At 48.9% G+C, this 27,095-nt stretch overlaps 1 protein-coding gene across 1 annotated transcript in view; it reads left to right on the forward strand.

The window, feature by feature from the left end:
• IGF2R (insulin like growth factor 2 receptor) overlaps positions 1-27,095 on the forward strand; it is a 96,031-nt gene that overhangs the window by 19,480 nt on the left and 49,456 nt on the right. Inside the window, exons 3-10 of the mRNA XM_072966129.1 lie at positions 8,863-8,987; positions 10,561-10,659; positions 14,506-14,638; positions 15,845-15,974; positions 17,735-17,840; positions 20,314-20,476; positions 20,642-20,816; positions 21,822-21,925. Of these exons, the coding sequence (XP_072822230.1) occupies positions 8,863-8,987; positions 10,561-10,659; positions 14,506-14,638; positions 15,845-15,974; positions 17,735-17,840; positions 20,314-20,476; positions 20,642-20,816; positions 21,822-21,925 (1,035 nt within the window). The remainder of the gene's footprint in view (positions 1-8,862; positions 8,988-10,560; positions 10,660-14,505; positions 14,639-15,844; positions 15,975-17,734; positions 17,841-20,313; positions 20,477-20,641; positions 20,817-21,821; positions 21,926-27,095) is intronic.

Here is a 27,095-nt window from a genome sequence, read left to right on the forward strand (position 1 = left end):
TCAGGCAGTCTGTATTCACATAGGGTCAAAGATGGTCCCTGGTTTTGGGCCTACATTAAAAATTAAATAGTCCTAAGGACTGCCAATCCCAGAGGAAAAAGCGCAAACACTTCTTTCCTGGGGCTCATTTCATTTCCCCAAAGGCCCTTCTTTTGTCAGGATCCCTTTCCTTGGGGAGGATGATGGGTCCAAGTGGTTAACAACCATACCAAGTAACATGGAGCAGGAAAATGGCAGATGCCTAAAGGAAGAGCTGTGGTGGGGGGACATAAAAGCGGCCGGTGTCTGCTGGATTTGGTGGCATGGATGCCTGTGGTGACCTTTGACCAAGGCAGTTTCAGTGGTCAGGTCTGATGGTGAGGGTCAGTCATGAATGGAGACAGCATGTGACGGGGTGGTTTGGCAGTGAGAAGAGGGTCCTTGCTAGTTTTTTGGAGTTGGGAGCGGCAGCTTACCTTGGTAGCCCGATCTGTCATTTTGAATGGAAATTCCTAAACATACTTAAAAGGGCTTTTTAGAAAGTAATGTTTAGAGTAAGGTCCATTGAGGTCCAGCTCCTGTTCAGTTTCCTTGTGTCCAGATAAGGAAACGGTCTAGACTGAAAACACTGGTAAGAGGGATTGGAGGCTCAGGGGAGATCTGAGAAAGCACCAAGCTGTTCTGAACTCTTGGGCCAAATTTTTATTATTTTATGATATACTTAAAAACTTGCAAATGAGCTCATTAGTTTCTGGGTTGGGGTCTTTTGACAATTCCCGGAAAGAGGCCCAAGTGGGCCTATTGGCCAGTGTCGCTTAGGTTTTCAGAAAGAGGAAAAGCAGTTTTCCTCTTGGCTTTATACTTGGCTGTGGTATTTTTGGTTAATAAAAGTATGTCTTCTAGGTGGTGGTACTACAGAATAGTGTAATGTAACATAGATGGATACCAGATGCAGGACACTAGGAGGGTGATTTGTGAGGTTGGCACAAAATCTGAGAATGACTAAATTAGGTAGGCTTTGAAAGCCAGGCAGGAGAGTTGATATTTTCCGGGGTAGGTAGTGGATCCGTTGTGGATTCTTTGTGATGGTAATAGGGGAGGTAATCCGATAAAATGTGTTTTTAGAAAGCTAGGCCTGATGGGATAGGAGAGGTTGGTTAAAAGAGAGAGTTAAAAAGATGAGTTAAGTTATGGGTTGACGATGATATAAAGCAGCCGTTTCTAATCTCATTTTACTCCCAGACACACAGGACATACTTTTCCTAGGGCCTCAGACTCCCAGAGGGAGAGAATGGTATGCTGGCCGATGTGTGCTTTCAGCGCTAGTGGTCATTGCCCCGTCCTTCAACTCAGGCAAGCACGCTGGCTTGAGTGAGACATTAACATTAACCCGGAGATCATCTAGACTCAGATCTCATTCTGCTAATGCATGTTACACAATAGAAATAACTAAATTTGTTACTATAAATTTAGTTTTATAACTAAGGAATAACTAAAATTGGTGTGCGCTTACATGCCAGGCATTATGTTTTTAAGTAAAATACCTCACTCAGTTTATCTGACTACTTTTGAAGGAGGTGATTTCATTTCCCTCATTTTATAAATGAAGAAACTGAAGCATTCAATGGACAAGCCGCTCACCAGAGATTGCCTGGGTATGGATTTGAATGTTGGCAGGCTGACTGTAAAGCTGGGGTACTTACTTATTCAGAGTTCTTGTTCTGTGAGTCACAGGGTCACATCAGATTGTTGTAGAGCTAATACGGGGACCATGATGGGTAATCTGAACTCCTGGCTCTGAGAGGACAACTGGAAACTAACTTCTTACGACCTTGCTAGAAAGGAAGGAAAAAATGTGAATTTTGAAAACAGCCACAAAAATTGGAGGTCCCAATAGGTCAGAGAAACAGAAGAGCTAGTATAGCAGTAGATCCAAATATATTTGAGAACTTAATGTATAACCTAAAATTTGGATGTAATTAAGCTATTCATCTCTTAGGAAACAGCTTTAAACCTCTCCTTCATACCGTGTAACAGAAATGATGGATTAGTTTAAATTAAAAAGACAATAGAACATTGGGGAAAACCCTAGAAATATAATCTGGAGGAGGTAGGAATTTCTCTTAATAAAGGATAAGTAAAACAAACAACTCTGGAGAAAAATGGCAAAGTCTGAGAACAGGCAATTCACAAAAGAAGAAATCCAGATGGTCAGTTCAACTTCATTCGTCAGCCAGGCATAAATGTAAATCAAAGCAATAATGAAATTAATTTTTCTTCAATCAAATTGGCAGAAGTTTAAATGGTTGAATCATGGAGTGCTGGCAGGGAGCCTAAAAACGGGCACATTCATATATTGTCATAGGAAGATGGTTGTCTATAACCCTTCTGGGAAGATAATTGATTTAAGTTTTGTAATGCCTGCAAGAGCAGTTTCTCTACTTAGAAACAAGTATTAAAACCTCAACTTTGGTTTAAACAATATTACATTATTTTTGATTGAAAAAATCCTACATTAGTTCTTCCCTAGGCCAATGATGTTGTTACATATATAAATGTAGCAGAGTTTAGCAATTGTTGTTATGGAGTCTGTGAACAACATTTGGTTCCATTTACAACTTTGTTGAATCATCTTTACCAGATTTTAAAATGATTTATGCATTTTATATATTTGATTTTTTTTTTTGTTAAAAGTACTTCAGGTACTTGATCTGACCAAATTAAGTGCTAATAAGAATTCTTATAGATTTAATAGTTTAAAAGAAATATGATAAACCTGAAATTCTCTTAGATGGTCTAATAGTGTGTCACAAGTCTAACTCAATTGCTTAGTTAGATAACCTTTGAACTTGAGTTACAACATTAAACATTGCAAGTCTGTAAAAATGCCAAATCTGTTCACATTCCTCCCAACATTCTAAATACTAAAACCATTAATATCATGATTTTCATTCAAAAGCTATGTATCCACTTCATGAAGGCTGTTACCAGATATTTGAACCTAGGAGGTAACATACCACTAGGGAAGAGTGTTAAGGTTACTCACCACCAAAGCCTGGGATTCTGACTGGCTTCTTATTGGTGATGTGGGTGTAGGATCCAGTGAATCTGATTGTAGTTGCTGGTCAAGTGACTTCATTTACACTAAGGAGCCTGGCCCCTGACTGCAGGAGGCACTTATATTATCTGATTCTTGTGTGTGCTTGGGGAAATCTATAGCAGCTATCCAAGTTGATCACTAGATTGAATTTTGCATCTCTGACTATTAAAATGGGAAAATATCTTTCACTCTTAAGCCTTATGTCTTTTGTTTTCCTAAAATCATATAATTCTATTGGATATTTAAGATGGTATCTGGGATTATCTGTTAGATTTAAAAACTGATTCCTGTGATGTACTTTTGCTAATCTTACCAATAGAAGAGTTAGCACTGTACATAGATTTTTGTACAAAAAAATTTCTTGTAGCATTGTTAACTGTGGCAAATAAGCTGAAACATACTAACTGTGGGGATAGTTCAATAAATTGCAGTATATTTTATTCTGATTTAGTTAAATCACATCACAACAGATAAATTATATTTTAAAACAGCCAACACAATATTCATTTATTTATTTATAACAAATACTTGAATGAATCTGTCACCAAAGCAGACAAAAATCCCTTTTCTCATGGAGCTTTCATTCTAGCGGAGTGAGAGGGAGGCACAAAAACAGTGGCTGAGTGTGGTGTATTAGACTGTGGTGAATGCTGTAGAAAAGAACAGGAAGGAGAGTCAGGAGTGCTGGGGTCTCAGGGGTGTGTGTTCGGGAATATTCACTGGGGTTATTAGTGTCACTGAGAAAGTGACATTTGAGCAAAGACTTGAAGCCAAAGGGAGTGAGTCGTGTGGTTCTGGGGAACAGCCAGCGCAGGGGAAAAGGGGGTGGAGGAGAGCATCTGAGGGGCGTAGTGGGTGGTAGCAAGAGTGGAAATCTCTTTTAGAGTGTTAATATATATGTAAAGAGGATCAGACAAATAAGGCAATAGCTGGAGGGAAAAGCTAGAGAGAGGGGATTCTCTTTTAGTTTGGTGAAACATCACGTGAACAGTACACGTCGAAGGACACGATACAGTAGAGCAGGGAAAGTGGACAGCGAGGGAGGCCTTGCTGGAGCACATCGGAGACTAGCACGGAGAGGGCTGTCGGCCTGGCTGACAGGCTCTGAGCGATGTGTTGAGGAGGCCCGGCGGCCGTGTGCTGGGCCCCGCGGCCGCAGGCGGAGTCGTGATCGCCAGGCCTGGCAGCCTCAGCGAGGTCGAGTTGCGAGCTCGGCTGGGCTCGGCCGGGGACGGCGAGGGTTGCAGGCGAGGCCTGGCGGGCCCGGAGCGCGGCCTGGACGGGCGGGCTCTGGTGAGCGCGGCCTGGCGCGCAGGGTCTGCAGGACCCGGCGCGGCCTGGCCGGTAGCGCGTGGCCTGGTCTGGCGGGTACGGGCGAGCGTGGCCGGGCGGGCCTGGCGCGCAGGGTCTGGATGACCCGGCGCTGCCGGGGCTGTGGCTGTGGCTGTGGAGCGTGGCCTGGTCTGGCGGGCACGGGCGAGCGTGGCCTGGCGGGCGCCCTGGCGCTGCGCAGGGTCGGGAGGACCTCGCGGGGCCTGGCCGGTAGAGCGTGGTCTGGCCTGGCGGGTCCGGGCGAGCGTGGCCTGGTCTGGCGGGCCCGGGCGAGCGCGGCCTGGAGGGCCCGGCCTGGAGAGCGCTGTCTGGAGGGCCCAGCGCGTGGTCTGGCGGACCCGGCGCGGTCTGGTGGACCCGGCCTGGAGACCGCCGTCGGGCGGACTCGCCACGGCCTGGCGGGCTCGGCAAGTGCGGTTTGGTCTGGCGGGCCCAGGCGAGCGCGGCCTGGTCTGGCGGGCCCGGCCTGGAGACCTCGGTCTGGCGGGTCTGGCGGGCCCGGCGCGCGCGGCCTGGTCTGCAGGACCCGGCCTGGAGAGCGCGGCCTGGAGGACCCGGCGTGGTCTAGTCTGGTGGGGCCTCGCCAATGTGGTCTGGTCTGGTGGGCCCGGACGAGCTCGGCCTGGTCTGGCGGACCCGGCCTGGAGAGCGCGGTCTGGAGGACCCGGCGCGGTCTGGCGGGCCCTGGTGAGCGTGGCCTGGCGGGCCCGGTGCGCAGGGTCTGAAGGACCCGGCGCGGCCTGGCCTGGAGAACGCGGCCTGGTCTGGCGGACCCGGCCTGGAGAGCGCCGTCTGGTGGGCCTGGCGCGCGTGGCCTGGTTTGGAGCACCCGGCCTGGAGACCGTGGTCTGGAGGACCTGACGCGCGCGGCTTGGCGCGGTCCGGAGGACCCGGCGCGATCTGGCGGGCCCGGCGAGCGCGGACTGGTCTGGCGGGCCCAGCGAGCGCGGCCTGGTCTGGCGGACCCGGCCTGGAGAGCGTGGTCTGGAGGACCTGGCGCGCGCGGTCTGGCGGGCCTGGCGCGGTCCGGTGGGCCCAGCGCGCGGTCTGGAGGACCCAGCGCGCGGTCTGGTGGGCCCAGCGCGCGGTCTTGCGGACCCAGCGCGGTCTGGCGGACCCGACCTGGAGAGCGCGGTCTGGAGGACCCGGCGCGGCCTGGCGGGCCTGGGCGAGCGCGGCCTGGTCTGGCGGGCTCGGCTTGGAGACCGCGGTCTGGCGGGCCTGGCGCGCGCAGCCTGGTCTGGAGGACCCGGCCTGGAGAGCGCGGCCTGGAGGACCCGGCGCGGTCTGGTCTGGTGGGGCCCCGCCAGTGCGATCTGGTCTGGCGGACCCGGCCTGGAGAGCGTGGTCTGGCGGGCCCGGCGCGCGGTCTGGAGGACCCGGCGCGGTCTGGCGGGCCCGGCGAGCGCGGCCCAGCCCATTTGGCGCCGTCCTCGGGAGCTGGCCGTGGGCCTGGCGTGCTGGCCGCCGCCCCGCAGTCCTCGCCCGGCTCTCGTCCGGGGAGGACGGCCAGGCTGGCCGGTTGCCGCGGTTGTCTGCCGCGGTTCACTGCCGCGGTGCACTGCGGCCTGTCCCCGAGTGCCGGGGTCGGCAGCCGGTCCCGGCCACCAGGTGGAGCGGGCAGAGGAAGAAGGCGAAGTGGACAGGCAGGCGCGATGCCGATGGGGCCTGACGCTGAGGGATGCCGGTGCCTCGCGCCGCAGCAGCAGAGATCGGCCGGAACCCTCCGGCCCGAGGCCAAGGCCTTCCTCGTTTGCTTTTCAGGGCAGGCCCAGCAGTTTTGAGGAGCCCCCAGGAGCTCTGGGCACAGGGCCGGATGGGGCTGCCGTGTGGGGGGACAGGAGGCGTGGGGGAGGGTCTTTTAAGGTGGGGGGAGGGCGCTGCCCGGGAGCGCCCCCTTCTGGCCGCAGCGTGCGCCGTTTCCCGCTGGCCTAGCCCGCCCTCCGTGTCTCCTGGAGCGCAGCGCTGCAGGGGCTCGCCAAAAGCCCCGCCTTGTCTCCCGGCGCCAGACACGCCCACGGTGGGCGGGGCTATGGGCGCTGTCCACGGGGCGCTGTCCTTGGTCCCGAAGCTTCGGCGGGGCTTCTGCGCCTATTTGGTCGAAATAAGATTTTCAGACAGACGTGGGGAGTTTCAGGCAGAGAAGGACGATTCTGGCAAACCTTTGCCACGTAGACAGACAGAATAAAGAACCGCCATACTGTTAGTTTGGTGCTGTGGGCCTGAGGCCTGTTATCCCCTCTCCATTGTCATTTTAATTTTCACCTGTCTCCTTTCCTTTTTCTCTTTTTTAAGATCTCAGGTGTATGCATCGTATATGTACTCACCATTAATCTGTGAAGTAAACTTTTTTTTTGTTTTTTAATTAGTTGTTTTGGATAACGCAGTGAACCTCTTCTCTAACAAAATCTAGAATCTTGACAAGTAACCACTTTATGTGTGTTGTTTTATCCCCCGTCCCCCTTCACTAGAAGTAATCATTAGCCCACATCTTGTATTTAAAATTTTTTTCTTTCTTTCCTCTCTTTCTCTCTCAGTCAGTCTGTCTGTCTGTCTTAAGAGTCTGGGTGTATTTGATGTTTTTAAGTTTCTATAGAAAATATATATCATGCTTTGTGGTTTTTTTTTTTTTTTGGACCTAAGTGATAATAACAGTGTTATTTTGCTAAAAATCAGCTACATTATTATCTTTCACTGTGGTTTAGTCTTCTAATTCTTATGTAATATTGTGTAGCTCTACCAAAGTTAATTTGTCCACTCTTCTGTTGATGAGAATTTGAGTTGTTTCCAGGTTGTTGCTGGTGTGAAGAACATGAGATATTCTTTCAAATGTTTCTTGTTATATGTATATATGGTCATGGTTTTCTCTTCTGTATTTACCTCAGAGCTTAATAGCTGGGTCATAGGCACGTGAATGTTCAATTACAGGACATAATACTGTGCTCATTTATGTAGTGGTTGTACCAGTTTGCACTTTACGTTTCCACCAACAACACAGGAGAGCTCTGGACCATTGCTCCTCCAACATTTTGGCATTTAATTTTTGTTGGTAGAATGGCTGAAATTGGTATATTGTGTGGTCTTGAACAAAGATGTTGAACATCTTTTCATAAATTTATGAAGATGTATTTCTTCTGTCTATCATGTCTTACCTGTTTTATGTTGAGTTATCTATTGCATGTAACTTAGTTTTTCCCTCTAGAAGCTTTAGAATTTTCTCTGCCTTTAAAATTAAAATCACTGTACTGTGACTAGGTATGGGTTTTCCCCTCCTCTCAGCATGCTTTCTCAGTCAGAGGTCATTTGTTTTCTTTTATTTCCTAGAATTAAAAAAAAAAAACCTTTTGTTCTAACTCATTTGTGTGTTGAGTGTACATATATGTGTATATTCCTGATGTTAGCTGTTTACCAGCTCTGTGTGTCTCCCAGTTTACAATTTGTTTCTGCTTTCCTTCAGCTGTTTTTTGATGAATATAAACTTTTAAATTTAGTAAGCCAAATTTATTGGTTTTTCTTTTTTTTGGGTAGTTAATTCTTTTGAGTCTTAAATATTTTCCTGCAGTAAGATCTAAAAGATTAACTGTATCTTCTACTAAGAGTTTTAAAGCTTGGTTTTTGATGTTTTTGTCTTTAATCCATTTGGAGTTGATTTTTTTGTATACAGTGGTAAGTAGGGATCTAATTTTATCTTTTTTCCCGTATGGATTGCCATTTTGTTTCCAGTTCCATTTAATCAACAGTCTCCTTGCTCAGTGACCTGATGTATTACTTCTGTTGTATATCAAAGTTTGACTCAAAAATATGTTTGTGTGCTCTCTGTTCTAGTCTCTTGATCTTTATTCCAGTCTGTTTATCAGTTTATCTGTTTTTATGCCAAATGCTATCATACTGAAATTATACAGACTTTTTACCACAATAATATACCAGGCAAACTGAGAAGTGATCACCCTACTTGTGGACCATTCTAAAGAATTTTGGTTTTATAGCGTTTATGATGGGAAGTTATTGACGAACTTGAGCTATATATTCTAACTTGTGTTTTGAAGATCACACTGGTGCAAGATGGATGGGGAAGGGAGGACCATCCAAGAGGTGGAGGCACAGGGACCAGTTAGGAGGCTATTGTCAGAGTTCAGCTGAGAGGTGATATGGGTTCGGTAGTGCAGTGATGGCGAGACGTGGATGTATTTGAGGTGAAGGTTGAACCAGTAGAACTTTCTATTGTGATAAGTGAGAGAAAGCTAGGACTCAGTGCAGTGTGTTTGGGGTTTCTACAGCTGGGTGGATGGGAATGTCATTCCTGAGATGGAGAATTCTGGGAAAGGGGCAGTTGGTAAGGTTATAAGCTTTCAGAGGAATTATAGTGCCATTTTTAATTTGCTTGTGCTTGGAAATAGCTTTATGGTTACGAATGTTTTATAGCTCACTCATGCTCTTTTCCCTCCAAATAGGTGACTCTCTTCTGAAAAGCGCAACCAGATCTCTTCTGGAATTCAACACAACAGTGAGCTGTGAGCAGCAAAGTACAGGTCACAGAATCCAGAGTAGCATCACCTTCTTGTGTGGGAAAACCTTGGTGAGTGAATCCACACAGAGTCACTTTACAGTCTTTCTTTTAAAAATGTTTGTCCCTGGGGTGTTCTTGCTGTAATGGTATTCTAGGACAAGTGGGTAAAATTAAAAACACAAGCAAACAAATAAACAGAAACCCAACCAAATTAGCATCGCCATTAAGAACCAGTAAGTAAACAAATCCTAAGCCTACAGTTATAACTTTCAAGTGAAACTTGAGCCACATCCTGTGTAAAATGACAATTTAAAGATTAGTGTGTTAAACTCAAAGCACTGTTTAATGTTTATGTTGCAGGCCTTTTTTTTTTTTTTTTCCCCTTTGAAAGCTTCTTCTCCCAGCATTTTATTTTGATAGTTTTTAGGGCAATGTGTTTGTTTTTAAAAACGTTTTTCCTCATTTACATTAAATTGGATAGACTGACATCTGTCTAGAAGAAGCCTTGGCCAGTAGGTAATAGGGCTCCCAACCTTTTGGGGGTATTACTAGTGTTGAAATGGAACATAATTGTTTAAATCACAATGCTTGTTCTCATTCTCTGCACATGCTATGTGATTTGTTTAATTTTAATCGTTAGCATTTAGAAAGGGATTCTCAGTAAATGATCGCTACCTTTTAGGAAAAGCAATCTGTTTACAAATCCTATGAATGTTCTCTAATCAGAGTAAGAATCTACGTGTTTAGAAAAATCAGGTTGAGTGAAGCTCATGTGGCTACTTTGCTTTAAAGCTACTTGCTTTAAAGTATCATTTTTAGAATTTGATGCTGTGGCTGTTGCATTTTCAGGCCATACTGTCTCATCTGAAGAACTTTAAAAATAGAACTTGTACTGTTAATTTTGGACCAGTCTATCAGTTTTACTATTGTCCCTGTTGAAACCTTGGGGGAAAAAATTTCGTTGGCAGTGCTCTGAAATCTGGAAGTCTGAGTTATAGAATAAGCTAGCTGCTGTTTTAATTTTAACTCATTTCCTTCAAGAATTCTGTGTTCACCGTACAAGAACCAGAATTCACAGAACTGGTTAAATCTGCACATGGGCGCATGGAGGTGAGTTTGCGCCGGGCGATAGCAGCCAGCAGCGCCGTGCCTAACCGGTTTGGAGTAGTTGCCGGGGTCACGGTCTGTCAAGTGCGGGGGCGTCTGACCGAGGCTGGTGCCTGAGCTCGGTCAGGTCCAGATGGGCCTCCTCCCTCGGTTTCCAGGAAGCATGAGGTCACATTTTCTGGCTTTGGCTTTGTTGGCGTTTGATTCAGAGAACATTTGGAGCTTGAGAGTAGAACGGCTGTGAGGATTACTTCCCATGAGTTTACTGTACTTGCATAGTTGGGGCAGTAGAACAGTTTTGGATCAGTTATAGCCAGATTCCAACGTGATTTTATGAAGCTTTTGTCTCCAAAGTTTTGGGTCTGGGAGCCTTTTCTTGATGTCCCCGTTTAGCTTAAACAGTTGTGTGTCATGCCCCACCCCCTCTGTTGCTAGTTTAAAAATTTTCTTTCATCTTTACTGTTTCTGACTTTAAAAAAGAACACGTTATGATATGCAGTATGTAAAATTATTTTTACTTTTTTTTTAAAAATAGGGAACTCCTGAATTTGTAACTGCAACAGACTGTGTGCATTACTTCGAGTGGAGGACGACCGCAGCCTGCAAGAAAGACACATTTAAAGCAAATAAAGAGGTAACAAGGGCACTTCAAGGTCACGGGCTCGTGAGGTACATTCTGGGACCCTGAAGGTTTGAAGTACTGACACAAATGTTCTGGAATAGAAATCTTTTTTGGTTTTCAGACTCCACTTGAGCAGAGAGAACCATGTGATTTAATTGTTAAATTGTGCTGGCTGGTTCTTAGCTTTAGGACAGGGCATTTTAAACATCACAGGATGCACTGGAAATAGAATGGCTCACTCACGTAGAGCAGGTTCTTGGTTTCTGATGCTTTGCAGCTCAAGAACTCGGAAACAAGTTGAGGTTGGGTTTAGATTATTATCTCTGCCTGTGGACACCATCTCCTTAGCCTTGGGGTGGCTTCTGCATGCCTTGTGGATCCCAGCCAGGTGTGCTGAGCCCTCCAGTTCTGGTTGTTGCCGAAGCACCCTCTTCCCTGAAGCCTCTGATGTTGGCTCTGCTGTGTGACTGTCCCTGGCCTGGGGGGTGCTGAAGGCATTCTGCCTGCCACTCCTCCTCTTCCACCATTTACAAAAATTTTTTTTTTACCTTTTTTTTGGTGTCTGGGGTTAATCAGGTTTATTTATTTTTTAAATGGTCGTACAGGGAATTGAACCCAGGACCTTGTGCATGCTAGGCTTTTGTTCTACCCTTGAGTTATACCCTCCCCTTAGCTCTTCTGTTCTGAAGGGTTGAGTCCAAAGACTCTCTTAGAAACTAGGAACTGACAAATGGGAGTATTCCGTCCTTTCCACTCATGGCCTAATGCAGTGTCATTTAAGAAGGGCAAAAAGAGATGTTTGTTTTTAAAAAATAAAAGCAAATTAAGCTACTAAGCTATTACTGATTCTTCGAATGTGGCAGTCTATAAAAGAAAAAAGACAGTCAAAATGCTGCCTCTCTGAAGACTGCAAGGATTGCTCAATGGGAAAAAAGTTCAAAGTGTGGAAAGAAAGAAGGCCTAGTGAAATGACACCGATACTGTAGGAGATGATGTCGAATTTAACTTTGCATTTTAGACCTTAGGTTAAATTGTTTGCCAGTTTACAGCAGGAAAGTAACTGTTTGCAATATAATGGCAGGAAAAGCATCTTGGAATCACAGTGTGCTCTCCTCAGAGACCCCAGGCCTTCCGGGCCCTTTGGAGGTTCCCTTGGGCTCTGATTCTCTGAGAATTACACCCATTTTTCCTGTTTTAACTGGGTGTCCTCTTACCTTGCTTTGCTGAGCTAACTGACCGTTGTCTCCCACCACTGAGGGAATGATGGCTTCCCAAAGGAAAGAAAGGAATGGTGAATTGTTTTCGATTTTTCTCTGTGTTGTCGGTCAGAAATCACAAACTACATCCTGTGTTTGTGCAGCCTCACGACTAAGAATGGTTCTTTACATTTTTATAGGATTGTAAAAAAGCAAAGAAGAATACATAGCAGAGACCTGCGTCACTCATGGAGCCTAAAATGTTTGCAGAACAAGTGTGCTGACCCTTGGTCTGAGTCGTTTTGAGTGCTGGGGAGGAGATGCAGTCCGTGTTTTTCTCAAAAGTGACGGCATTTAACTTGTCTTAGAAGCTGATCTAAAGATGCAGGAGGAATGTTGGTTTGTTCCCAGTCGTCATTTCTTTAAGCCTGGTTGGCAGCTGGGCTGTATTCATGCAGTTTTCATTTATTGAGGGCCTGTTGCAGGCTAAGTTGTAGGAATTTCATTACATTTTGAAGGAGTTGTTGCATTCAGGGAGCCCACAGACAGAAGTGTGGAGGGCATGTCTCTGCCTTAGGTGTAGACAGATGACACAGGGGACAGCATGATGGCTGTTTAAAAAAAACCCCCAAAACACAGTGTTCTCACCGCTAGCAAATCGTAACAAATTCCCCTTTCTGTCTTCAGCGAGATTTGATTACACCTTACAGGCTGTGATATAACTTCAAAAATTATGTTAAATGTACATCTGTGAAACACTCATCAGTGCTTTAAAAATATAAAAAATTCAGATTTGGTTTAGTGTCAGTGTGGTCTTGATTTCCACACCTCACTGACATCCCCTCATTTCTCTGGTTAGTTTTGATTTGTCAGATGGAGAATGATTTGATGGGCAGAGGTCATGTTGGTTCTTAAAAGTGCCTTCTAAACCCATCAGTATAGCACTTGTTCAGTGGATTGTTTGAGATCATAATTTCTGGAAAACATCGTGGACGTATGTCTCCTACCATTCTGCTCTCAGGAACACAGAGAATTCAGAACTGGCACGCTAGCGGTCTTAGGAGAGTTACATAAGTACGATTAATGTACATACAACGCGAACAAGGGTGACTCAGTGTGCGGTGCGTGGAGCTGGCAACGGGCTCCTTCCCCGGCTGCTACTTTCCTGCTCTCATGAATGTCTCCATTGCTCTGCTCAGTGGAGCAGGAAGTGGGAGGACTTCCCCCAGGAGCCTTGACTGTTTTTCCGACGCACGCGCCAGTTCTGTGGGGCGCTGTGCTGGGCGCATCTTCTGTTCCTTCCTGGAGGAGACAGGCAGCCAGAAGTTGCTCAAGGCCTTGAGCCCGGGGTTGCAAGCTTGGCCAGTTGGAATCCCCCGAGCCTTCTGGTACAGTTGCGCTCCTTTCAGGATTGTGAGTCCTTTCAGACATGGCCCCTGTTGTCCCCCCTGCCGTGAGCCATCCCTCTCTCTGTTCTTTAATTTTGTAGCTAGAGTGTTGTTTCTTGTCTCTGTTCTCCCATTTAGCCGAATTGCTCCCCCCTCGAGTTAGTGTTTCTGCATCATCTTGCTGGGGGGATGACAGGCCTTAGACTCACGTTGCAGACACCAGTTACTTTCACCGGCGCCTCCCCGCGGTCCGCAGGAGTCCCTTTCTTGTATTCTGAGTGCCTTTCTGCAGGATGTAGTGCTTGATGTGGGGCCTGGCCTTCTGAATTCACCTGGTCTGTGCCGGTGCCCGCCCTCCTCAGTCGGCAGCGGGCTCTCCGGTCAGCGTAGCAGGTGATGGGAGACTTTGCTTTAAGGGTCTGGTTGAAATGAGTTTAGGTGCCCCACGTCGCCCCTGGCTACCAGGGGATGCAAGTTCTTTGATTTAATCCATTAGTTCTCCTCTGCAAACTGGACAGGGAAAGGGGTTAGTGGATCAGAGCAGTCCTGCAGGCTTGATAGCATCTTTTAAAAAACGTTTAAAAGCTAAACATTAACATTAAGCAATTAACTTTTGTAAATAGACCTGCCTGTGAATAGTTTCAGTCTAAAATAGTTTCAGTCTACATAATTTAGAAAAATTATCCATAGAAAGTGATGAGGCAAACTACTTTGAAAGAATGGCGGAGAACATGAGTTTTCAGAATATTCTTTGGCTGAGGTGATTAAAATGATGCAGTGCATTATTTTGGAGGCTAGACTTGGGAGGTGTTGCAGATAAAGACAGAGCAGCAGATGGTGTTGACTAGGGGACCCAGGTCTTGACTGAGGGTCCATCTCTTGCCTTGAATGCTTTTCCTTCAGTATTTGGTGAGACTTTCAAAGCATAGGGTCTTGCCGGCTGTAATGGGTTCTTTGACGTCCCCTCCCTGCTTTTTTCCTCTAGCTTTATTGAGGTATAACTGACAAATAAAATTGCATATATTTAAAGTGTACAATGTAATGATTTAATATACTCGTTGACTCTTTAAAAATAAGAGGCCATTAATTAGTTCATAGAGATGAGAGAGTCGTCATAAATTAGACTCCAGTAAGAGTGGGTTAGATGCCCAGAGGAGGAACTTGTCCTCACGTGTCAGCAAAGAGGTGTTTAACAGGCCCCTGTTGGTTTCTGGGCGCTGTCCCCAGCCTTGCTTGGGGCTACATCTGTGACAGAGGCCCTTCCTCTCTTCTAGGTGCCGTGCTACACATTTGATAGAGAGCTCAAGAAGCATGATTTAAACCCACTGATCAAGATCAGCGGTGCCTACTTGGTGGATGACTCTGACCCGGACACCTCTCTGTTCATCAACGTTTGCAGAGACATAGGTCTGAATCTGTGGGCAGTGAGGAGGGTGGTGGCGAAGGATTTCTTCGAAGGCTTCAGTATATTTGCCCGTCCACATTCCTGTTTGGATGTCCGTGTCACTGATGGGGCTCTCTAAGAGAGCTTTTGTCCCCAGGGATGTTCTCTGTGCACAGCTCCTCCCTTTTGCAAATTTTGATTCCATCACAAAGTCCCCAAACCATCGGTCCATCCCAGCGTGTCCTCTGCCAGGTGCTTTGGGTTTCAGGATTCGCAAGCAGATCTTCCTACTAATGAGATGAGGGAGAATGGACTGATTTGGGGGAACTGGGGGCGCCGAGAGCTGCTGGGGCAGAGTAGGGGCAGAGAAGGCACGCTAACCCTCCCCTTCATCAGCGCTCAGACTTCACTTAAATAAAGCCCAAGCGAGGTGGTGGAACTGTTACTTCTGATCCTGTTACGTGGTGGGCGCTGACTTGGGCACTGACTTGGGCGCTGGGCTGTAGCACTCAGCACATGGGCGTTCTGCTCTCCTGGGGAAGGTGCATAGTAAGTAAGCCCCGTAATGTACAAGATATCAGATGAAGATAAAAGTCATCGTGTAAAGAGAAACACAGCTGTAGTAATCATGGCCACTGCTGCCGGCAGTCTGTACAGTCTGGCTATTACTCTAGGCACGTTTAGTTTCTTTTCTTTGCTCCTCCCCAAGCCTGTGAGGTAGCGCACAAGCCATTGGGTCCATCGGTAATTTGACCAAAGTCATAGAGACAGTAAGTGGTGGAGCTAAAATTTGAACCCAGAGCTGTGTGTGGGTTCTTTCCATGAATCTACTCATCTTCCCACTAGTCCAGTCCATGGAGTGCCTAGTCTAGCTTGAAAGTGGGCAATACTGGGGTTCCTGTAACTCTAGGAGAAGGGGGTACATCATCCCTTCACTTACCTCTTATGCACCAGGCACAGGGCGAGCATCTTCCATTGCTTGGTGACTTCCCGGCTGCCCTGCAGGGTGGGAGTGCTGATCTCATCCTGAGTGGTCATTGACTTGTGCAGGGTCTCAAACTGGGATGTGATCCTACTCTGTTTTGTTTCCAAACTTCTACTACCTTATGTTACTTATGGAGACTTGAAAAGAATTGATCATGTTTTAAAGGAACCTTGGACCTAAGGGTAAGCTTGGTTACTGCGCCGGATGCGTGGTCTGATTCAATGTCACACGTCACCTTTTGCAGACGCCCTACGGGACTCCAGTCCGCAGTTGCGTGCCTGTCCCCCCGGCACTGCCGCCTGCCTGGTGCAAGGGGGCCAGGGCTTCGACGTCGGCCGGCCCAAGGAGGGACTGCAGCTCCTGAGCAACGACAGGTCGGTGTGCTGCTGGCGTGCCATCTCTGGCAGGAACTGGCTTTTCAGGGAGTTGGGAGAATGTCCCTTTACAACAGGGCTTGAGAGAGTACGTGCAAAATTACTGCTTCCCATATGCTCATAAAGTTCTTTGTTAGTCATGACTTGAGTCACATGTGCTGGCTTGTTGACCTTCTAATCACTTGTCTCTTAGAGCTGGAAAATGTGTGTCACGAGCCAGCTCGTGCCTACACGTGCATCCACTTCGTGAAATAACACCTCCCTTAAGGCGTGTTCTGACGGTTTCCCTGCTTCGCCATCCGTGACATTGGTTTTATGTCCAAGGTTATCTGTTATTTAAAAACATGGTCCTGGGCAGGCGAGCGGCAGGAGGGCCACTTTGCAGGCACCCTTCTGGATGCAGAGTTTGCCTCCCTAACTGAGATACGCCGGCCCCCAGTTCCCAGTGACCGTGGTTCCTTTCTCCTAAAAAGCGGTGCCGGTTGCACGTGCGCCTCTCCTGTTCGTGTGTCTGACTCGGCAGAGATGTCCTTCTCCAGTGTGTCACACGTGACCACGTCCTGAACTTGGGTCAGGGATTTTGATTTTCTCCCTGTTCCTGGGGCCTTTGGCAAGTAGCTGCTGTAGTCCGGAGCTGGTGGCGCTTCCCTGTGTGCAGTTATAGGTCGCACTTCTGTCCCCAGGAAACGCTGGAGCATAAGCGCAATTTAAAGGTGTTTGGGAGATGTCTGCACGTGGGTCTGTGTTCACTGCCGTGGCCGCCGAGCCAAGTACTGCAGACGGGTGGTTCAACACCGGAAACTTGTTTCCTCAGTGTTGGAGGCTAAGGTGTCAGCAGGGTGGGTTCTCCTGAGACCTTCGCCCTCGGCCCGCAGGCAGCCACCTTCTCCCCGGTCTTCTCACGGCCTCACCTCTGTGTCTGGGTCCTGCTCTCCTCTAGTAAGGACACCAGTCGTTCTGTTGAGGGCCCACTCCGATGACCGCATTTTAGCTTAATCACCTCTTCAGTGGCCCTGTTTCCAAGTACAACCATGCGTGGAGCTCCTGGGGGTGGTTAGGGCTTCAACATGCGAATTTTGTGGGCACACAGTTCGGTCTCTTGCATTGTCCTGTGTGATGAAAGGGTGATTCTTCATCCTGGGAGGGCTCGAGAGGAAGTGTGGACATCGAGCAAAGGCCTGAGCTTGTCTTCAGAGAAGAGGAAGGTCATCTGCTCTCTGTGGTCCTGTGGCCAGCACACCAGGAGCCGAGCCCGTGCCCCACAGCGAGACCAGGACCCCCCCCCCCCCCGCCGCGGCTCCAGGCTTTTCCCAGCTCCCCGCAGCCGAGGCCCTGCCACTGGGCTCGCTTCAGTTTCATTCCAAAAGAGGAGACCTTTGGCTTGCACTTAGGAGTTGTGTTCAGAGAGGAAGTGGTCGAGCAGCTTTGCGGCCGACGTGCGCTCGGCCTGCTCGCTTGTTTGTTTTGTTTTGTTAGATCCTTTACGGTTGTGTGTGTTTGTTGTACTCAGACAGCTTTTCTTCGTATTCGGGTTTACTTATTTTTTTAAGAAAATAGCACTCACCGCCGTTGACTTAAGAAAAAAATTTTCTGAATGACAATAAAGGCAAATTGCTCTGTCCCGTGGCTTCTTTTACATTTCGATCTTTCTTCTGTTAACTCTCCTTCCCCAAAGAGTGTGCTGAGTGCTCAGGGCAATAGCTCACCCTGAACATGATTTGCACTTTTATAACAGCCTTTCCTCCACGTGCCTCCCGCAGGCTTGTCCTGAGCTACGCGAAGGAAGAGGCAATCCAGCCAGACTTCTGTGACGGTCACCGCCCGGCGGTGACGATTACGTTCGTCTGCCCGTCGGAGCGCAGAGAGGTGAGGGCCTGGTCTTGGGCGGCCTCCCCGCAGTGGAGGGGCGTCAGGGCTGGGGCTGCAGCCGGGCGGTGGGGCCGGGTGTGGGGGATGCCGGTGGAGCTGGATGACGTGCTTCCTGGGATGGGCCTGGGCCCCCCCGTGAGGCTTGGGGTGGGTGGGGGGACAGCTTGCTGTTTGCTTTTCCTCAGCCACCCGGAGGGGCCCCACCCCTGCTGATAGGATGGTGTCTGCTCAGGTGGTGTGTGAGTGAGTGTAAGTGATTCATGGACAGAGTTAAACCTTTTTATAGTTATGCTGATTTGAATGAGTTATTTGAGAATCCATCCGTAGAATCCTGAACCTGTGATTTCATGGCTCTGAATTGCTTAGGATGAGACAAGTTAAAAATAGCGCGCTGGTCTGTAGACACGTAGTATGAAACGGGTGGTACAGATGGTGTGTACACCGGGCAGAAATTGGGCAGGCCGGCGACGGAAGTGGGGTGGGTGCCGGTGTCAGGGATGACAGGGTTCCTGCATCTCACGGAGGAGGTCCCCTTCGCCTGCCCGCCCTCCCTCCCCACACTCCCGGGCAGACGAGTGCCCTGCCCCCTGGCTGTTCACTCAGTTCTCAGGCAGCTGTGCCCTCCTTGAGGGGAGGGCCCGAGTCTGGCGTGCCCCTGGGCCCCGTGCCCAGCTGTGGTGCACGCGCCGCTTCTGGGTAAGTGTCTCAGCAGGTGTGGGTGCTGTTTGAGGGGGACGTTCCCCAGGGAGGAAGGGTGGGCTTTCCTGCAATTTATTTCTGCCTTCTCCTAATAGAATGAAGTAGGAGGAACTGAATTCTTTTGCCAAAGAATGTCCTCCCTTCCCTGCCCCCCAGGCAAACATGGAATTTGCTCTGGTTTCTGGCTACTGGCCTGTTTTATGTCTGGGGATGGGGGTGGGGTGGGGGACAAAAGTACAGTGCAGGCCGGCTTTCGTTTTTATGTCCCTAGACTTCCAGGGCCACGTGGTGTCAGTGGAGCGAAGGCCCGATTGACCAGCAGTCGAATGTGAATCCGAGTCTTTTAAGCCTGATGAGATGGCTCTAAGCTGGCAGTGGTTCTAGTGTTTCCCTTTCTTATTTGTGCCACGTCCAGTGAGAATCATCTCACACAGTCACGGCGAGGAGGATTGGGAGCTTCCCTCATTTTCCGGGGGCTGCGAGGCGCTCACGGAGGTTAGAGGGGGAGGCCAGGGTGTTCTCGGTGGAGCTAGTGGTTCTGTTTTCAGCCTGACTGTTCCCGGGGCAGAACTTGGGTGCCGTGTGCTTGGATACCTTAATGCTTGAAGGTTTCACTGAAGCATTTCTGCTGGCTTATTGAATGCTTTTAGGAGCTGAAACTTTAGTTAACGTTCACCTTGTCATATAGATCTTTAAAAGTTTTATTGACATACTTTGAAAATTCAACTGTTTTAAGTACAACTTAGTGGTTATCAGTATATTAACAGAATTGCACAACCATTGCCACAGTCTGTGTTAGGACATTTCCATCAACCCGGAGAAACCTTGGGCCCAGTTGTGCTCGCTCCCCTTTCCCCTTGAGCCCTGGTGACCATGAGCTTCCTTTCTCTCTCTGCATCTGCCTTGCCTGACGTCTCCCTTAAGTGGAATCATACGCTATGTGGCCTTTGGTGTTCTGCCCCTCACCCAGCGCTTGGACCACATCCCTGTATGTATGTCAGACTGCCCTGAGATGAGGGGTTAAAGCATCAATTTGGAGTCACCAGTTGGAACTGGACTTGTAACTCTGCAACTTAATAATCACGTGACCTGTTATTTGGTAAATCTGGCCCTTAGGACTGCCTGGCACGTTGCAGGTGCTCAGTCAACATTTGCAGAGTGAGGGTGCCTGGAAGCAGCACAGCTGTTCGTCCTGATACTAAGACCAGTAAAGCGTTTCTCCCAAGGAAGTTTAGAAAGATGACACTGTGCCCCAGTGAGCAGCGACCTCATAGCATCCTTCCCAGAATCCGGGTTTGTGGTGGGTGACGCCCTGGCTTCACCTGGGGGCTGGAACAGGTGAGGTGTGCCCAAGACCCCTTTGACAGTCTTAGGAAAGGGGTTGAGGACTGTCTCCGCAGATGCACACGTGCGCAGTGATTGCCACTCACCTTGGGGCTGCGTGTGGCCCTGGCTCAGCAGCACCTCTGACGGGGTGAATGGAGCACGTGCCCGTCACAAGAGGGCATGGTGGTCACGTGACACTGGTTCCGGGCGGGCTCACAGGCTGAATTGCCTGTGACTCTGAAAGTGACCAGAGGAGCTGGGAGGAAATGGAGTGGTTGTAGGTCAAATAGTGGAAGTCTGCTGAGAGCAGTGCTGATTCAGAAATAAGAACAGAAACACGTCGAAACCCAACAACATACTTTTGAGCTTCTCAGAAGCATAGGACATCGGCCTTTAAGCTGCATGAAAAAAATTACTTTTGCTTCTTTCAAACCGTCTTTACTAGGGCACCCTTCCCAAGCTCACAGCGAAATCCAACTGCCGCTATGAAATCGAGTGGGTCACGGAGTACGCCTGCCACAGGGATTATCTGGAAAGTAGGAGCTGCTCTCTGAGCAGTGAGCAGCATGACATCGCCATCAACCTCCAGCCACTCGTCCAGGACGGGGGTGAGGCGGGGCCTGGGGGCCGAGAAGTGGGAGAGGGGCTGGGAGTCCCGGGGTGAGCTCCCCTGCCAGGGGCCGGGTGTTTCCGGTTTGAGTAAAGACGTGCTGGAACTTTGTCCCACCCGGGCTTGTAACGAGGCTTCCTCTGGTTTATCGCCTTTTCCTTAGCTTCAAGCTCCCCGCACTACACTTCAGATGGAGAAGAATATGTTTTTTATTTGAATATCTGTGGAGGAACCGAAGCACAGGTCTGTAATAAGAAGGATGCTGCTGTTTGCCAAGTGAAAAAGTCAGATTCCACTCAAGCCAAAGTGGCAGGAAATCTCCAGAATCAAACCCTCCGGTGGGTACCGCCTTCGCATCACTTTGAAGTGCCTTGTGTGTCTTCCTGTGAAACCTCCCCTTGTCTGCCTCTTCCTCGCGTTTTGCACAAAGTGCAGGACATCAGCTTAGCCCGCACTCCTTCCTGCTTGACTCGGGCACGTTGCCGTCTGCCCGTGAGCAGGTGGATGCTTTCCTGGGCTTCACCATCAGGGAGTTCTGTTCATACCATTTGCTTTATGTTGTTTGTAAGGATCCACACTGTAGGAAGATTATGTTGTCGCTTTATTTGGCTTTTGTAATCCTGAGATTTATGTTTCTGAGGAGTTTTGATTTTTTGTTATTATTGTTTTTCCTTTGGCGGTTTGAGAATCTGAAACACCATTGGCATTCCCCAAAGTTTTTTTTTTTTTCCTTTTTTGGGGGAGGGAGGGTAATTAGGTTTATTTTTTTACTTACCTGTTTATTTTTAAGGGAGGTCCTGGGGATTGAACCCAGGACCTCGTGCATGCTAAGGGTAAGCACACACTCTGCCACTGAGCTACACCCTCCTCCTGCAACAAAAGTTTTAAACAACGGGGAAAACGTTCATCACATTCTTGCCACCCTTACCTTGGTTGTTACATTCACAGAAGCGTTGCAAAAGCGTAGTTCTCTGAAAAAATAAGCGTTGTTCAGGATCCCTCGGGTGAGACATCTTAGGGCAGTTGCTTGCAAAGCTGTGTCTTCTTGGGCATCACTTATTTTGTACAAAATCCAAAAATGAGAGCAGAGGGGTCTTTGTGCTCGGAGTACAACCTTCAGTGCTTTCTTCCAGCCAGTTCTTACTTTGAAATAAGGGGATGACAAGCCCCGCACATTTGGAACTCATTTCCTTGAGACAATTCTTTCCCAGCAGGCGGGAGAGCTTGCTATTTTCTGTCAGTGCTGATTTGTGGACGGTGTGCAAAAGACTTAATATAGACATGTTTAAAAATTCAAGTTTCTTGGTTCTACCAAATGTTTGTGTGCGTGTTAAAAAATCCAGGTACTCCGACGGAGACCTCACCTTGATCTACTTTGGAGGTGACGAGTGCAGCTCAGGCTTCCAGCGCATGAGCGTCATCAACTTCGAGTGCAGTCAGACTGCAGGTGAGCGGGCCCTGGGCTTCACCACGTCTGCATGGATGAGCGCTGGGTGGAGAGGCCAAGTGTCCTCCTTCAGACTCGGCCACCTCCAGTTCCCAGCCTAGGTTCCTCTGTTGGAGCGGGCAGGAGAACCCCAGCTCTACCCCACCCACGACACACACATCCTGTTTCCATTTTCCCCCGTGCTCTGTTTGTTTTGGGCATGGGCCCAGCACTGGCTTGCTGGGCAAGCGTTCTGTCCTGAGCCCTGGCTCTCCCTGGAGTGCGTGCAGAGCCGGCAGGCCGTATTGAGTCACCAGCTCCAAGTGGGTTGTTGCTGAACAGCTCTTCTTTTAGGAGATGAGTTTCTAGGTGAGTCTTTTTGTAAATGGTGACTCCCCGTTAGAGCCTAGGCTTTGGGATCATGAGAGGTAACAGGGCAAGCTTAAACAAATGTTTGGTTTTCCTGAGCAGTGGGAGAAGTGGCCTTGAAGTTACGATGGCACTGGCATTGCAAAAAGCCAGGCTGCTGCCTGTGTCTCCAACGTTCTGGACTTGGGTCGCATCTGCAGGGATGCATGGGACCCCACTGTCATAAGAAAGGTGTCCCACCTGAGCACCTCCAAGTGGGGACCTCAGCTGCTCTGCAAGCTGGCCAAGCCTCCACATGGGCTCGGTCCTGGAGCCGCCTGGGTCCAGCCCCGTCTGCACAGGCCTGCACGGCAGCCCCGCCCCTGAGGGTCTCCTGGCCCCTCCTGCTGTTTGTTTGGTGTGTTTTTATGGTAGAGCTTTTGACCATCTGGTCACAGGGCAGCCTCCTTCATGATTCACTGAGGGGCCTGGGAGGGGCCTCTGTGCTTCAGGAGTGTATCTGTGACAGTGACAGTGGTCAGGAGAGGTGGTGACGAGCACCAGGCGCTGATAAGCAGCCTGGAGAGTAAGTGGAGCGTGGCCTGGGGGCGCAGATGGAGGACCTTATGTCAGGATGTCCCGGTGACTCCTGTCATTTCTGTCTGTAGTCACCCTTGTTCACAGCTCTACTGTTAACCTGCCAGCCCTCCTTGCTCCCCGGCGTGCACTCCGGTCTGACGTTGGCTTCTGTTCGCTAAACTTCTTGTGTTCTCAGTCGATTCATTCAACACGCGTTGTATTAGCACCTATTTGCGTCGACCCTCTGGGGCCTAAGGATGCTGAGATGCTGGAGAGCCTCCACGCATTCATAGACCAGAAGCAGAGGGAGATCCGGAGAGTGATGGCCGCGGTGCAGGCTGACGCGGGCTGGACGGAGCGCCCGGGCAGCAAGCGCTGTCCCCGGGTCTTCATCAGGAGGGGGACCCTGAGGTTGGTGGGTATCTGTGAGGGGCAGGCAGTTAGAAGAGAGGAGGTGCTGCTTGGGTGAGCCCTGCAGGACAAGTCGGGGGAAGCCAGGAGCAGAAGAGGGGGAGCTGTGGGCACTGGGCTTCCGGCAGAGGGAACAGCTCATGCAGAGGCGTGAACTGGGGAAGCTGTGAGCAGGTCAGAGCTGTGGGTCCAGAACGTGGCTAACGATGACCCTAGAAAGGGGAGTGGAGCCACGTGGTGAAAAGCTGGTAGGTTCTGCAGAGGAGCTGGGCTTGATGTAGAAATCCGTGCAAAGGAACTTTAACCAGGGGGTGGCCGGCGTCTGGTCTGGGTGTGGCCTTTGGTGCGTCTCCCTCTGGTTTGGGTGCCTCTGCCCTCCCCAGATTCTCCTTCCTTCCATCACCCTCACCTCTTCTAGGCTTGTAGGAGACCCTTTCTGAAGTCCACCTCTTCTGCTCTGTGTCCAAGTCCCTGGGAAGTCCAGCCTCCTCCTCATTCCAACTCCCCAGACCCTCCGACCCTCGGGCTTCCCCTGCGGGCTGGGCTGCCCTGATGCGGCCAGTCTCCTCCCGCCCTGTCGTTAACCCTTTTGGCCCCGGTCTGTCTGCGATTTTTATAAATGACTTGGCCGAGATCTTTGGGAATGTGCTGGTCTCATTTGGGCATGCTGGGACGCTAGAATAATGATCCAGAGAGACCCCAGCAGACCCGAGGAGGGTACTGAGAAGACACGTGGTCAGGGACTCAGGGAAGAGGTATGGACGTCCAGGAGTGGTGCTGGAAAGCTGGAGCCCAGGAATGCTCGAGGCCATTTGTTTTTCCTTTTTTGCTTTTTATTATGAAAGTTTTCAGATACATAAATAATGAACATTACAGTGAAAACTTACGTGCCCACCACTCAGGCTTAACGGTTGTGACTGTTTTGCCAAATTTGCTCCATGTTTATCTCCTCCGTATATGTCGCTGATGGGTGATAACACACCACCCTGACTCCGAGAGAGGATGTACCTTTATGTGACCTCAGTGCCATCATCAGATATGACAGAATTAACAGAGAGGCCCTCATGCTGAAGACTCACATCTCTGTAGGCTCATTTCATTGTGATTGTGACTCGGAGACCAGACAGAGGTGGTAGGTATTTTGTGGGAGATTTCGAGCCTGCCCTCAGGCTGGAGTTGAACTATGAAATATTTGACTCCCTCCAGCTCTGTGATTCAGAGCAAACTGTATGCTAGATGTGCTATGTTGCCTGTATACTATGAAGTCATTTCATTATTAGTTTGTGCAAATTTAAATTTAGAGTTTTTAGAGAAAGCCCCTCGGTGGATTCTGTGTTCATTGGGTAAACGTAATAATGTAGTTTTGCATGTTGAATGGGTGTTAATTGAGGCTGTAGTATTGTGAACTGTGGTTTATAGTTCAACTTGGACCTCCAGGAATTATTTATGCTTATCAATCAAGGGTTTCATGCCTTTCAAGATACAAAGGTGCATGCATTTTTTTCTATCCATGATATGTGTATTTTTTCATTTTAGTAATTTACATCTGGTTTGATATAAATTAAACGTATTGGTGGTGGTGATCCAGTTAGATAAGAACATTAGACCATTTTGGAGGGAGGAATGGTAGGCCAGCGAACAACCATCCACAGATTTAAGTGGCTCCTTATTACATTTGATAATAAGTTATTTTCTTTAGTTCAGTGCTTGAGGGGGCCCTGCTCCATGTTGTTGATGCAGGAAAAATGTGGGGTGAGAGGATGGCCGTGTCCCAGGTCTTGGTTGAGTCCCTGGGACGTGCCCCACCAAGTGTGGGGCCTTGGCTTCGCACAGGAAAGAATTCAAGAGCGAGCCACAGTTGAGTAAAGGTAGGTTTATTCAGAGAGATGCCTCCTCCATAGAGTGCAGGCTGTTTCAGAAGGCCAGAGAAAAGTCACGAGGCGTGGGGGTTGGGTGCTCAATTTAAAGTAAAAGTAGATACACACGTCACAGACAGCGCGGGGTTACTGGTTTTTAGGGGCTCAGTAGCTTCATGTGCTAACGAGTGGGAGGATTATTCCAGCTACTTTGGGGAAGGGGCTGAGATTCCCAGGAATTGGGCCACTGCCAACTTTTTGACCTTTCACGGTCAGCCTTGGAACTGTCATGGCGCCTGTAGGAAGGCCATTTACCATGTTAATATATTACAGTGAGTGCATAATGAAGTTCAAGGTCTGTTAGAAGTCAGATCTCCCACCATCTTGGGCCTCAAGGCCTACTAGGGGTTGAATGTTCCTCCACCTCAGTGCTAATTGCTGTGTCATTCTTTGAGTGGTTGTGCCCTGCCCCCTCCCCTCCTGTCTCACAGTCATTTGGGGACCTTTGCACTTTGCATCTTGTGTCTGTAGACTTGGCTTCCTAGGACTCTGCAGAATGGGATCAGCAGTTTTTTATCGCCAGAAGTAAAAGGCACGTCCCAGCCTCAAAGGCAGGGAGGTGGGGAATGTAGTTTAGTTGTGCGCCTAGAGGAAAAATTTGATGCCGAGAGCTTTTTCCACAGGAAGAGCCCACTTGCCCTTCGGCTGGTCAGGGAATCCACATGCCCTGAGGCCAGGTGACATGCTGGGGAGTGAATGCTGGAGGCTGGGGGGCCAGGATGCGGAGACTGCAGAAAAGTAATACTAACCCTGCTGGTGGAAGGAAACTGTTGACCCGAGGAGAAGTGGTCCTGAAGGCAAGGCCATTGTGCTTAAAAACAAATAAACAATGTGCTTGGGTAGAGAGGAGTCTTAACTATTCTCCTGAAATTCTTTGAGGAATTAAATGAGAATGCCAGTGAGGTGCATGCCAATGGTTATTTAAAACGGACTCTCCCAGCAGATTGTTAGTTTCACATGCAAATCTAGCTCCCAAGTAGGGATGGACCCTAGAAGCATTCCTAGTGTCATTCAATCACTTGTAAATTTACCTGGTAGAAGAAAAGCACCGTGAATGCTTCAAGTTTTGAGGAAACAGGCCTTTTGTGAGGAGTGAAATACCAATCCAATGGGAGGAAGCTGTATGTAAACCGTGGGGAGGAGGGATGGGGGTGGAAAGACGCGTAGGAGCTTCCTGGCTCCTTCCGTGGAGGGGGCAGGGGTCCCAGCCAAGGGAGGGTGGGTGGGCTCAGTGTTGTCAGAAAGGAGGCTGGGAATGCTGCTGCTTAAAGAGAACGGCTTTGAGTACTCACTTAAAAAAAAAAAAAAACCCCGAAAAACAGAAGAAAGAAACCCACAGTAGCGGAGGGAAGCATTGCCTTGTGGTTATGAGTCTGGCTCTGGGGCCAGACCGTCTGGGGTTGATTTCTGGCTCCCCAGCATTCTAGCTGTGAAACCATAGGCAAATTATTTAGCCTGCCTAAATCTGCATAATGGGGCTAAACCTGTACCTGTGCCATCGGGTTTTTGGGATGAGATACACTGACATTTTATATTGAGTACTTCACGCAGAGCCTGTTTGGGGCAGCCGGTCCCCACAGGGTGCTTAACGCTCAGCACAGCGCCCTTGCGCTCTGTGCAGATCAGCCACTGTCGCTGGTGTTATGATTATGATATTTATGGTATTAAAGATTTCATAGGAATGGCAATTGAAATGTCATTTGCTCTTGGTCCAAAATATTATTTCCCTTTCCTTTAGAACATTGTGCACTTCAGGGCACGAAACCTCAAGAAAAGCAAATCATGTAGGAGGTCCAGAGGAGGATTATTAAACCATCAAGGGGTGGAAAATGGACCTTCATGCCAGCGGTCCACCAGCTTGGAAAGGCGAGGGGATAGTGTTTCTAGTCTGGGAAAAGTCAACAAAGTCTGCTGAATCCCAGGCTACGTGGAGCGGG

This window comes from Vicugna pacos, chromosome 8 (assembly GCF_048564905.1).
Source record: "Vicugna pacos chromosome 8, VicPac4, whole genome shotgun sequence".
NCBI lineage: Eukaryota > Metazoa > Chordata > Mammalia > Artiodactyla > Camelidae > Vicugna > Vicugna pacos.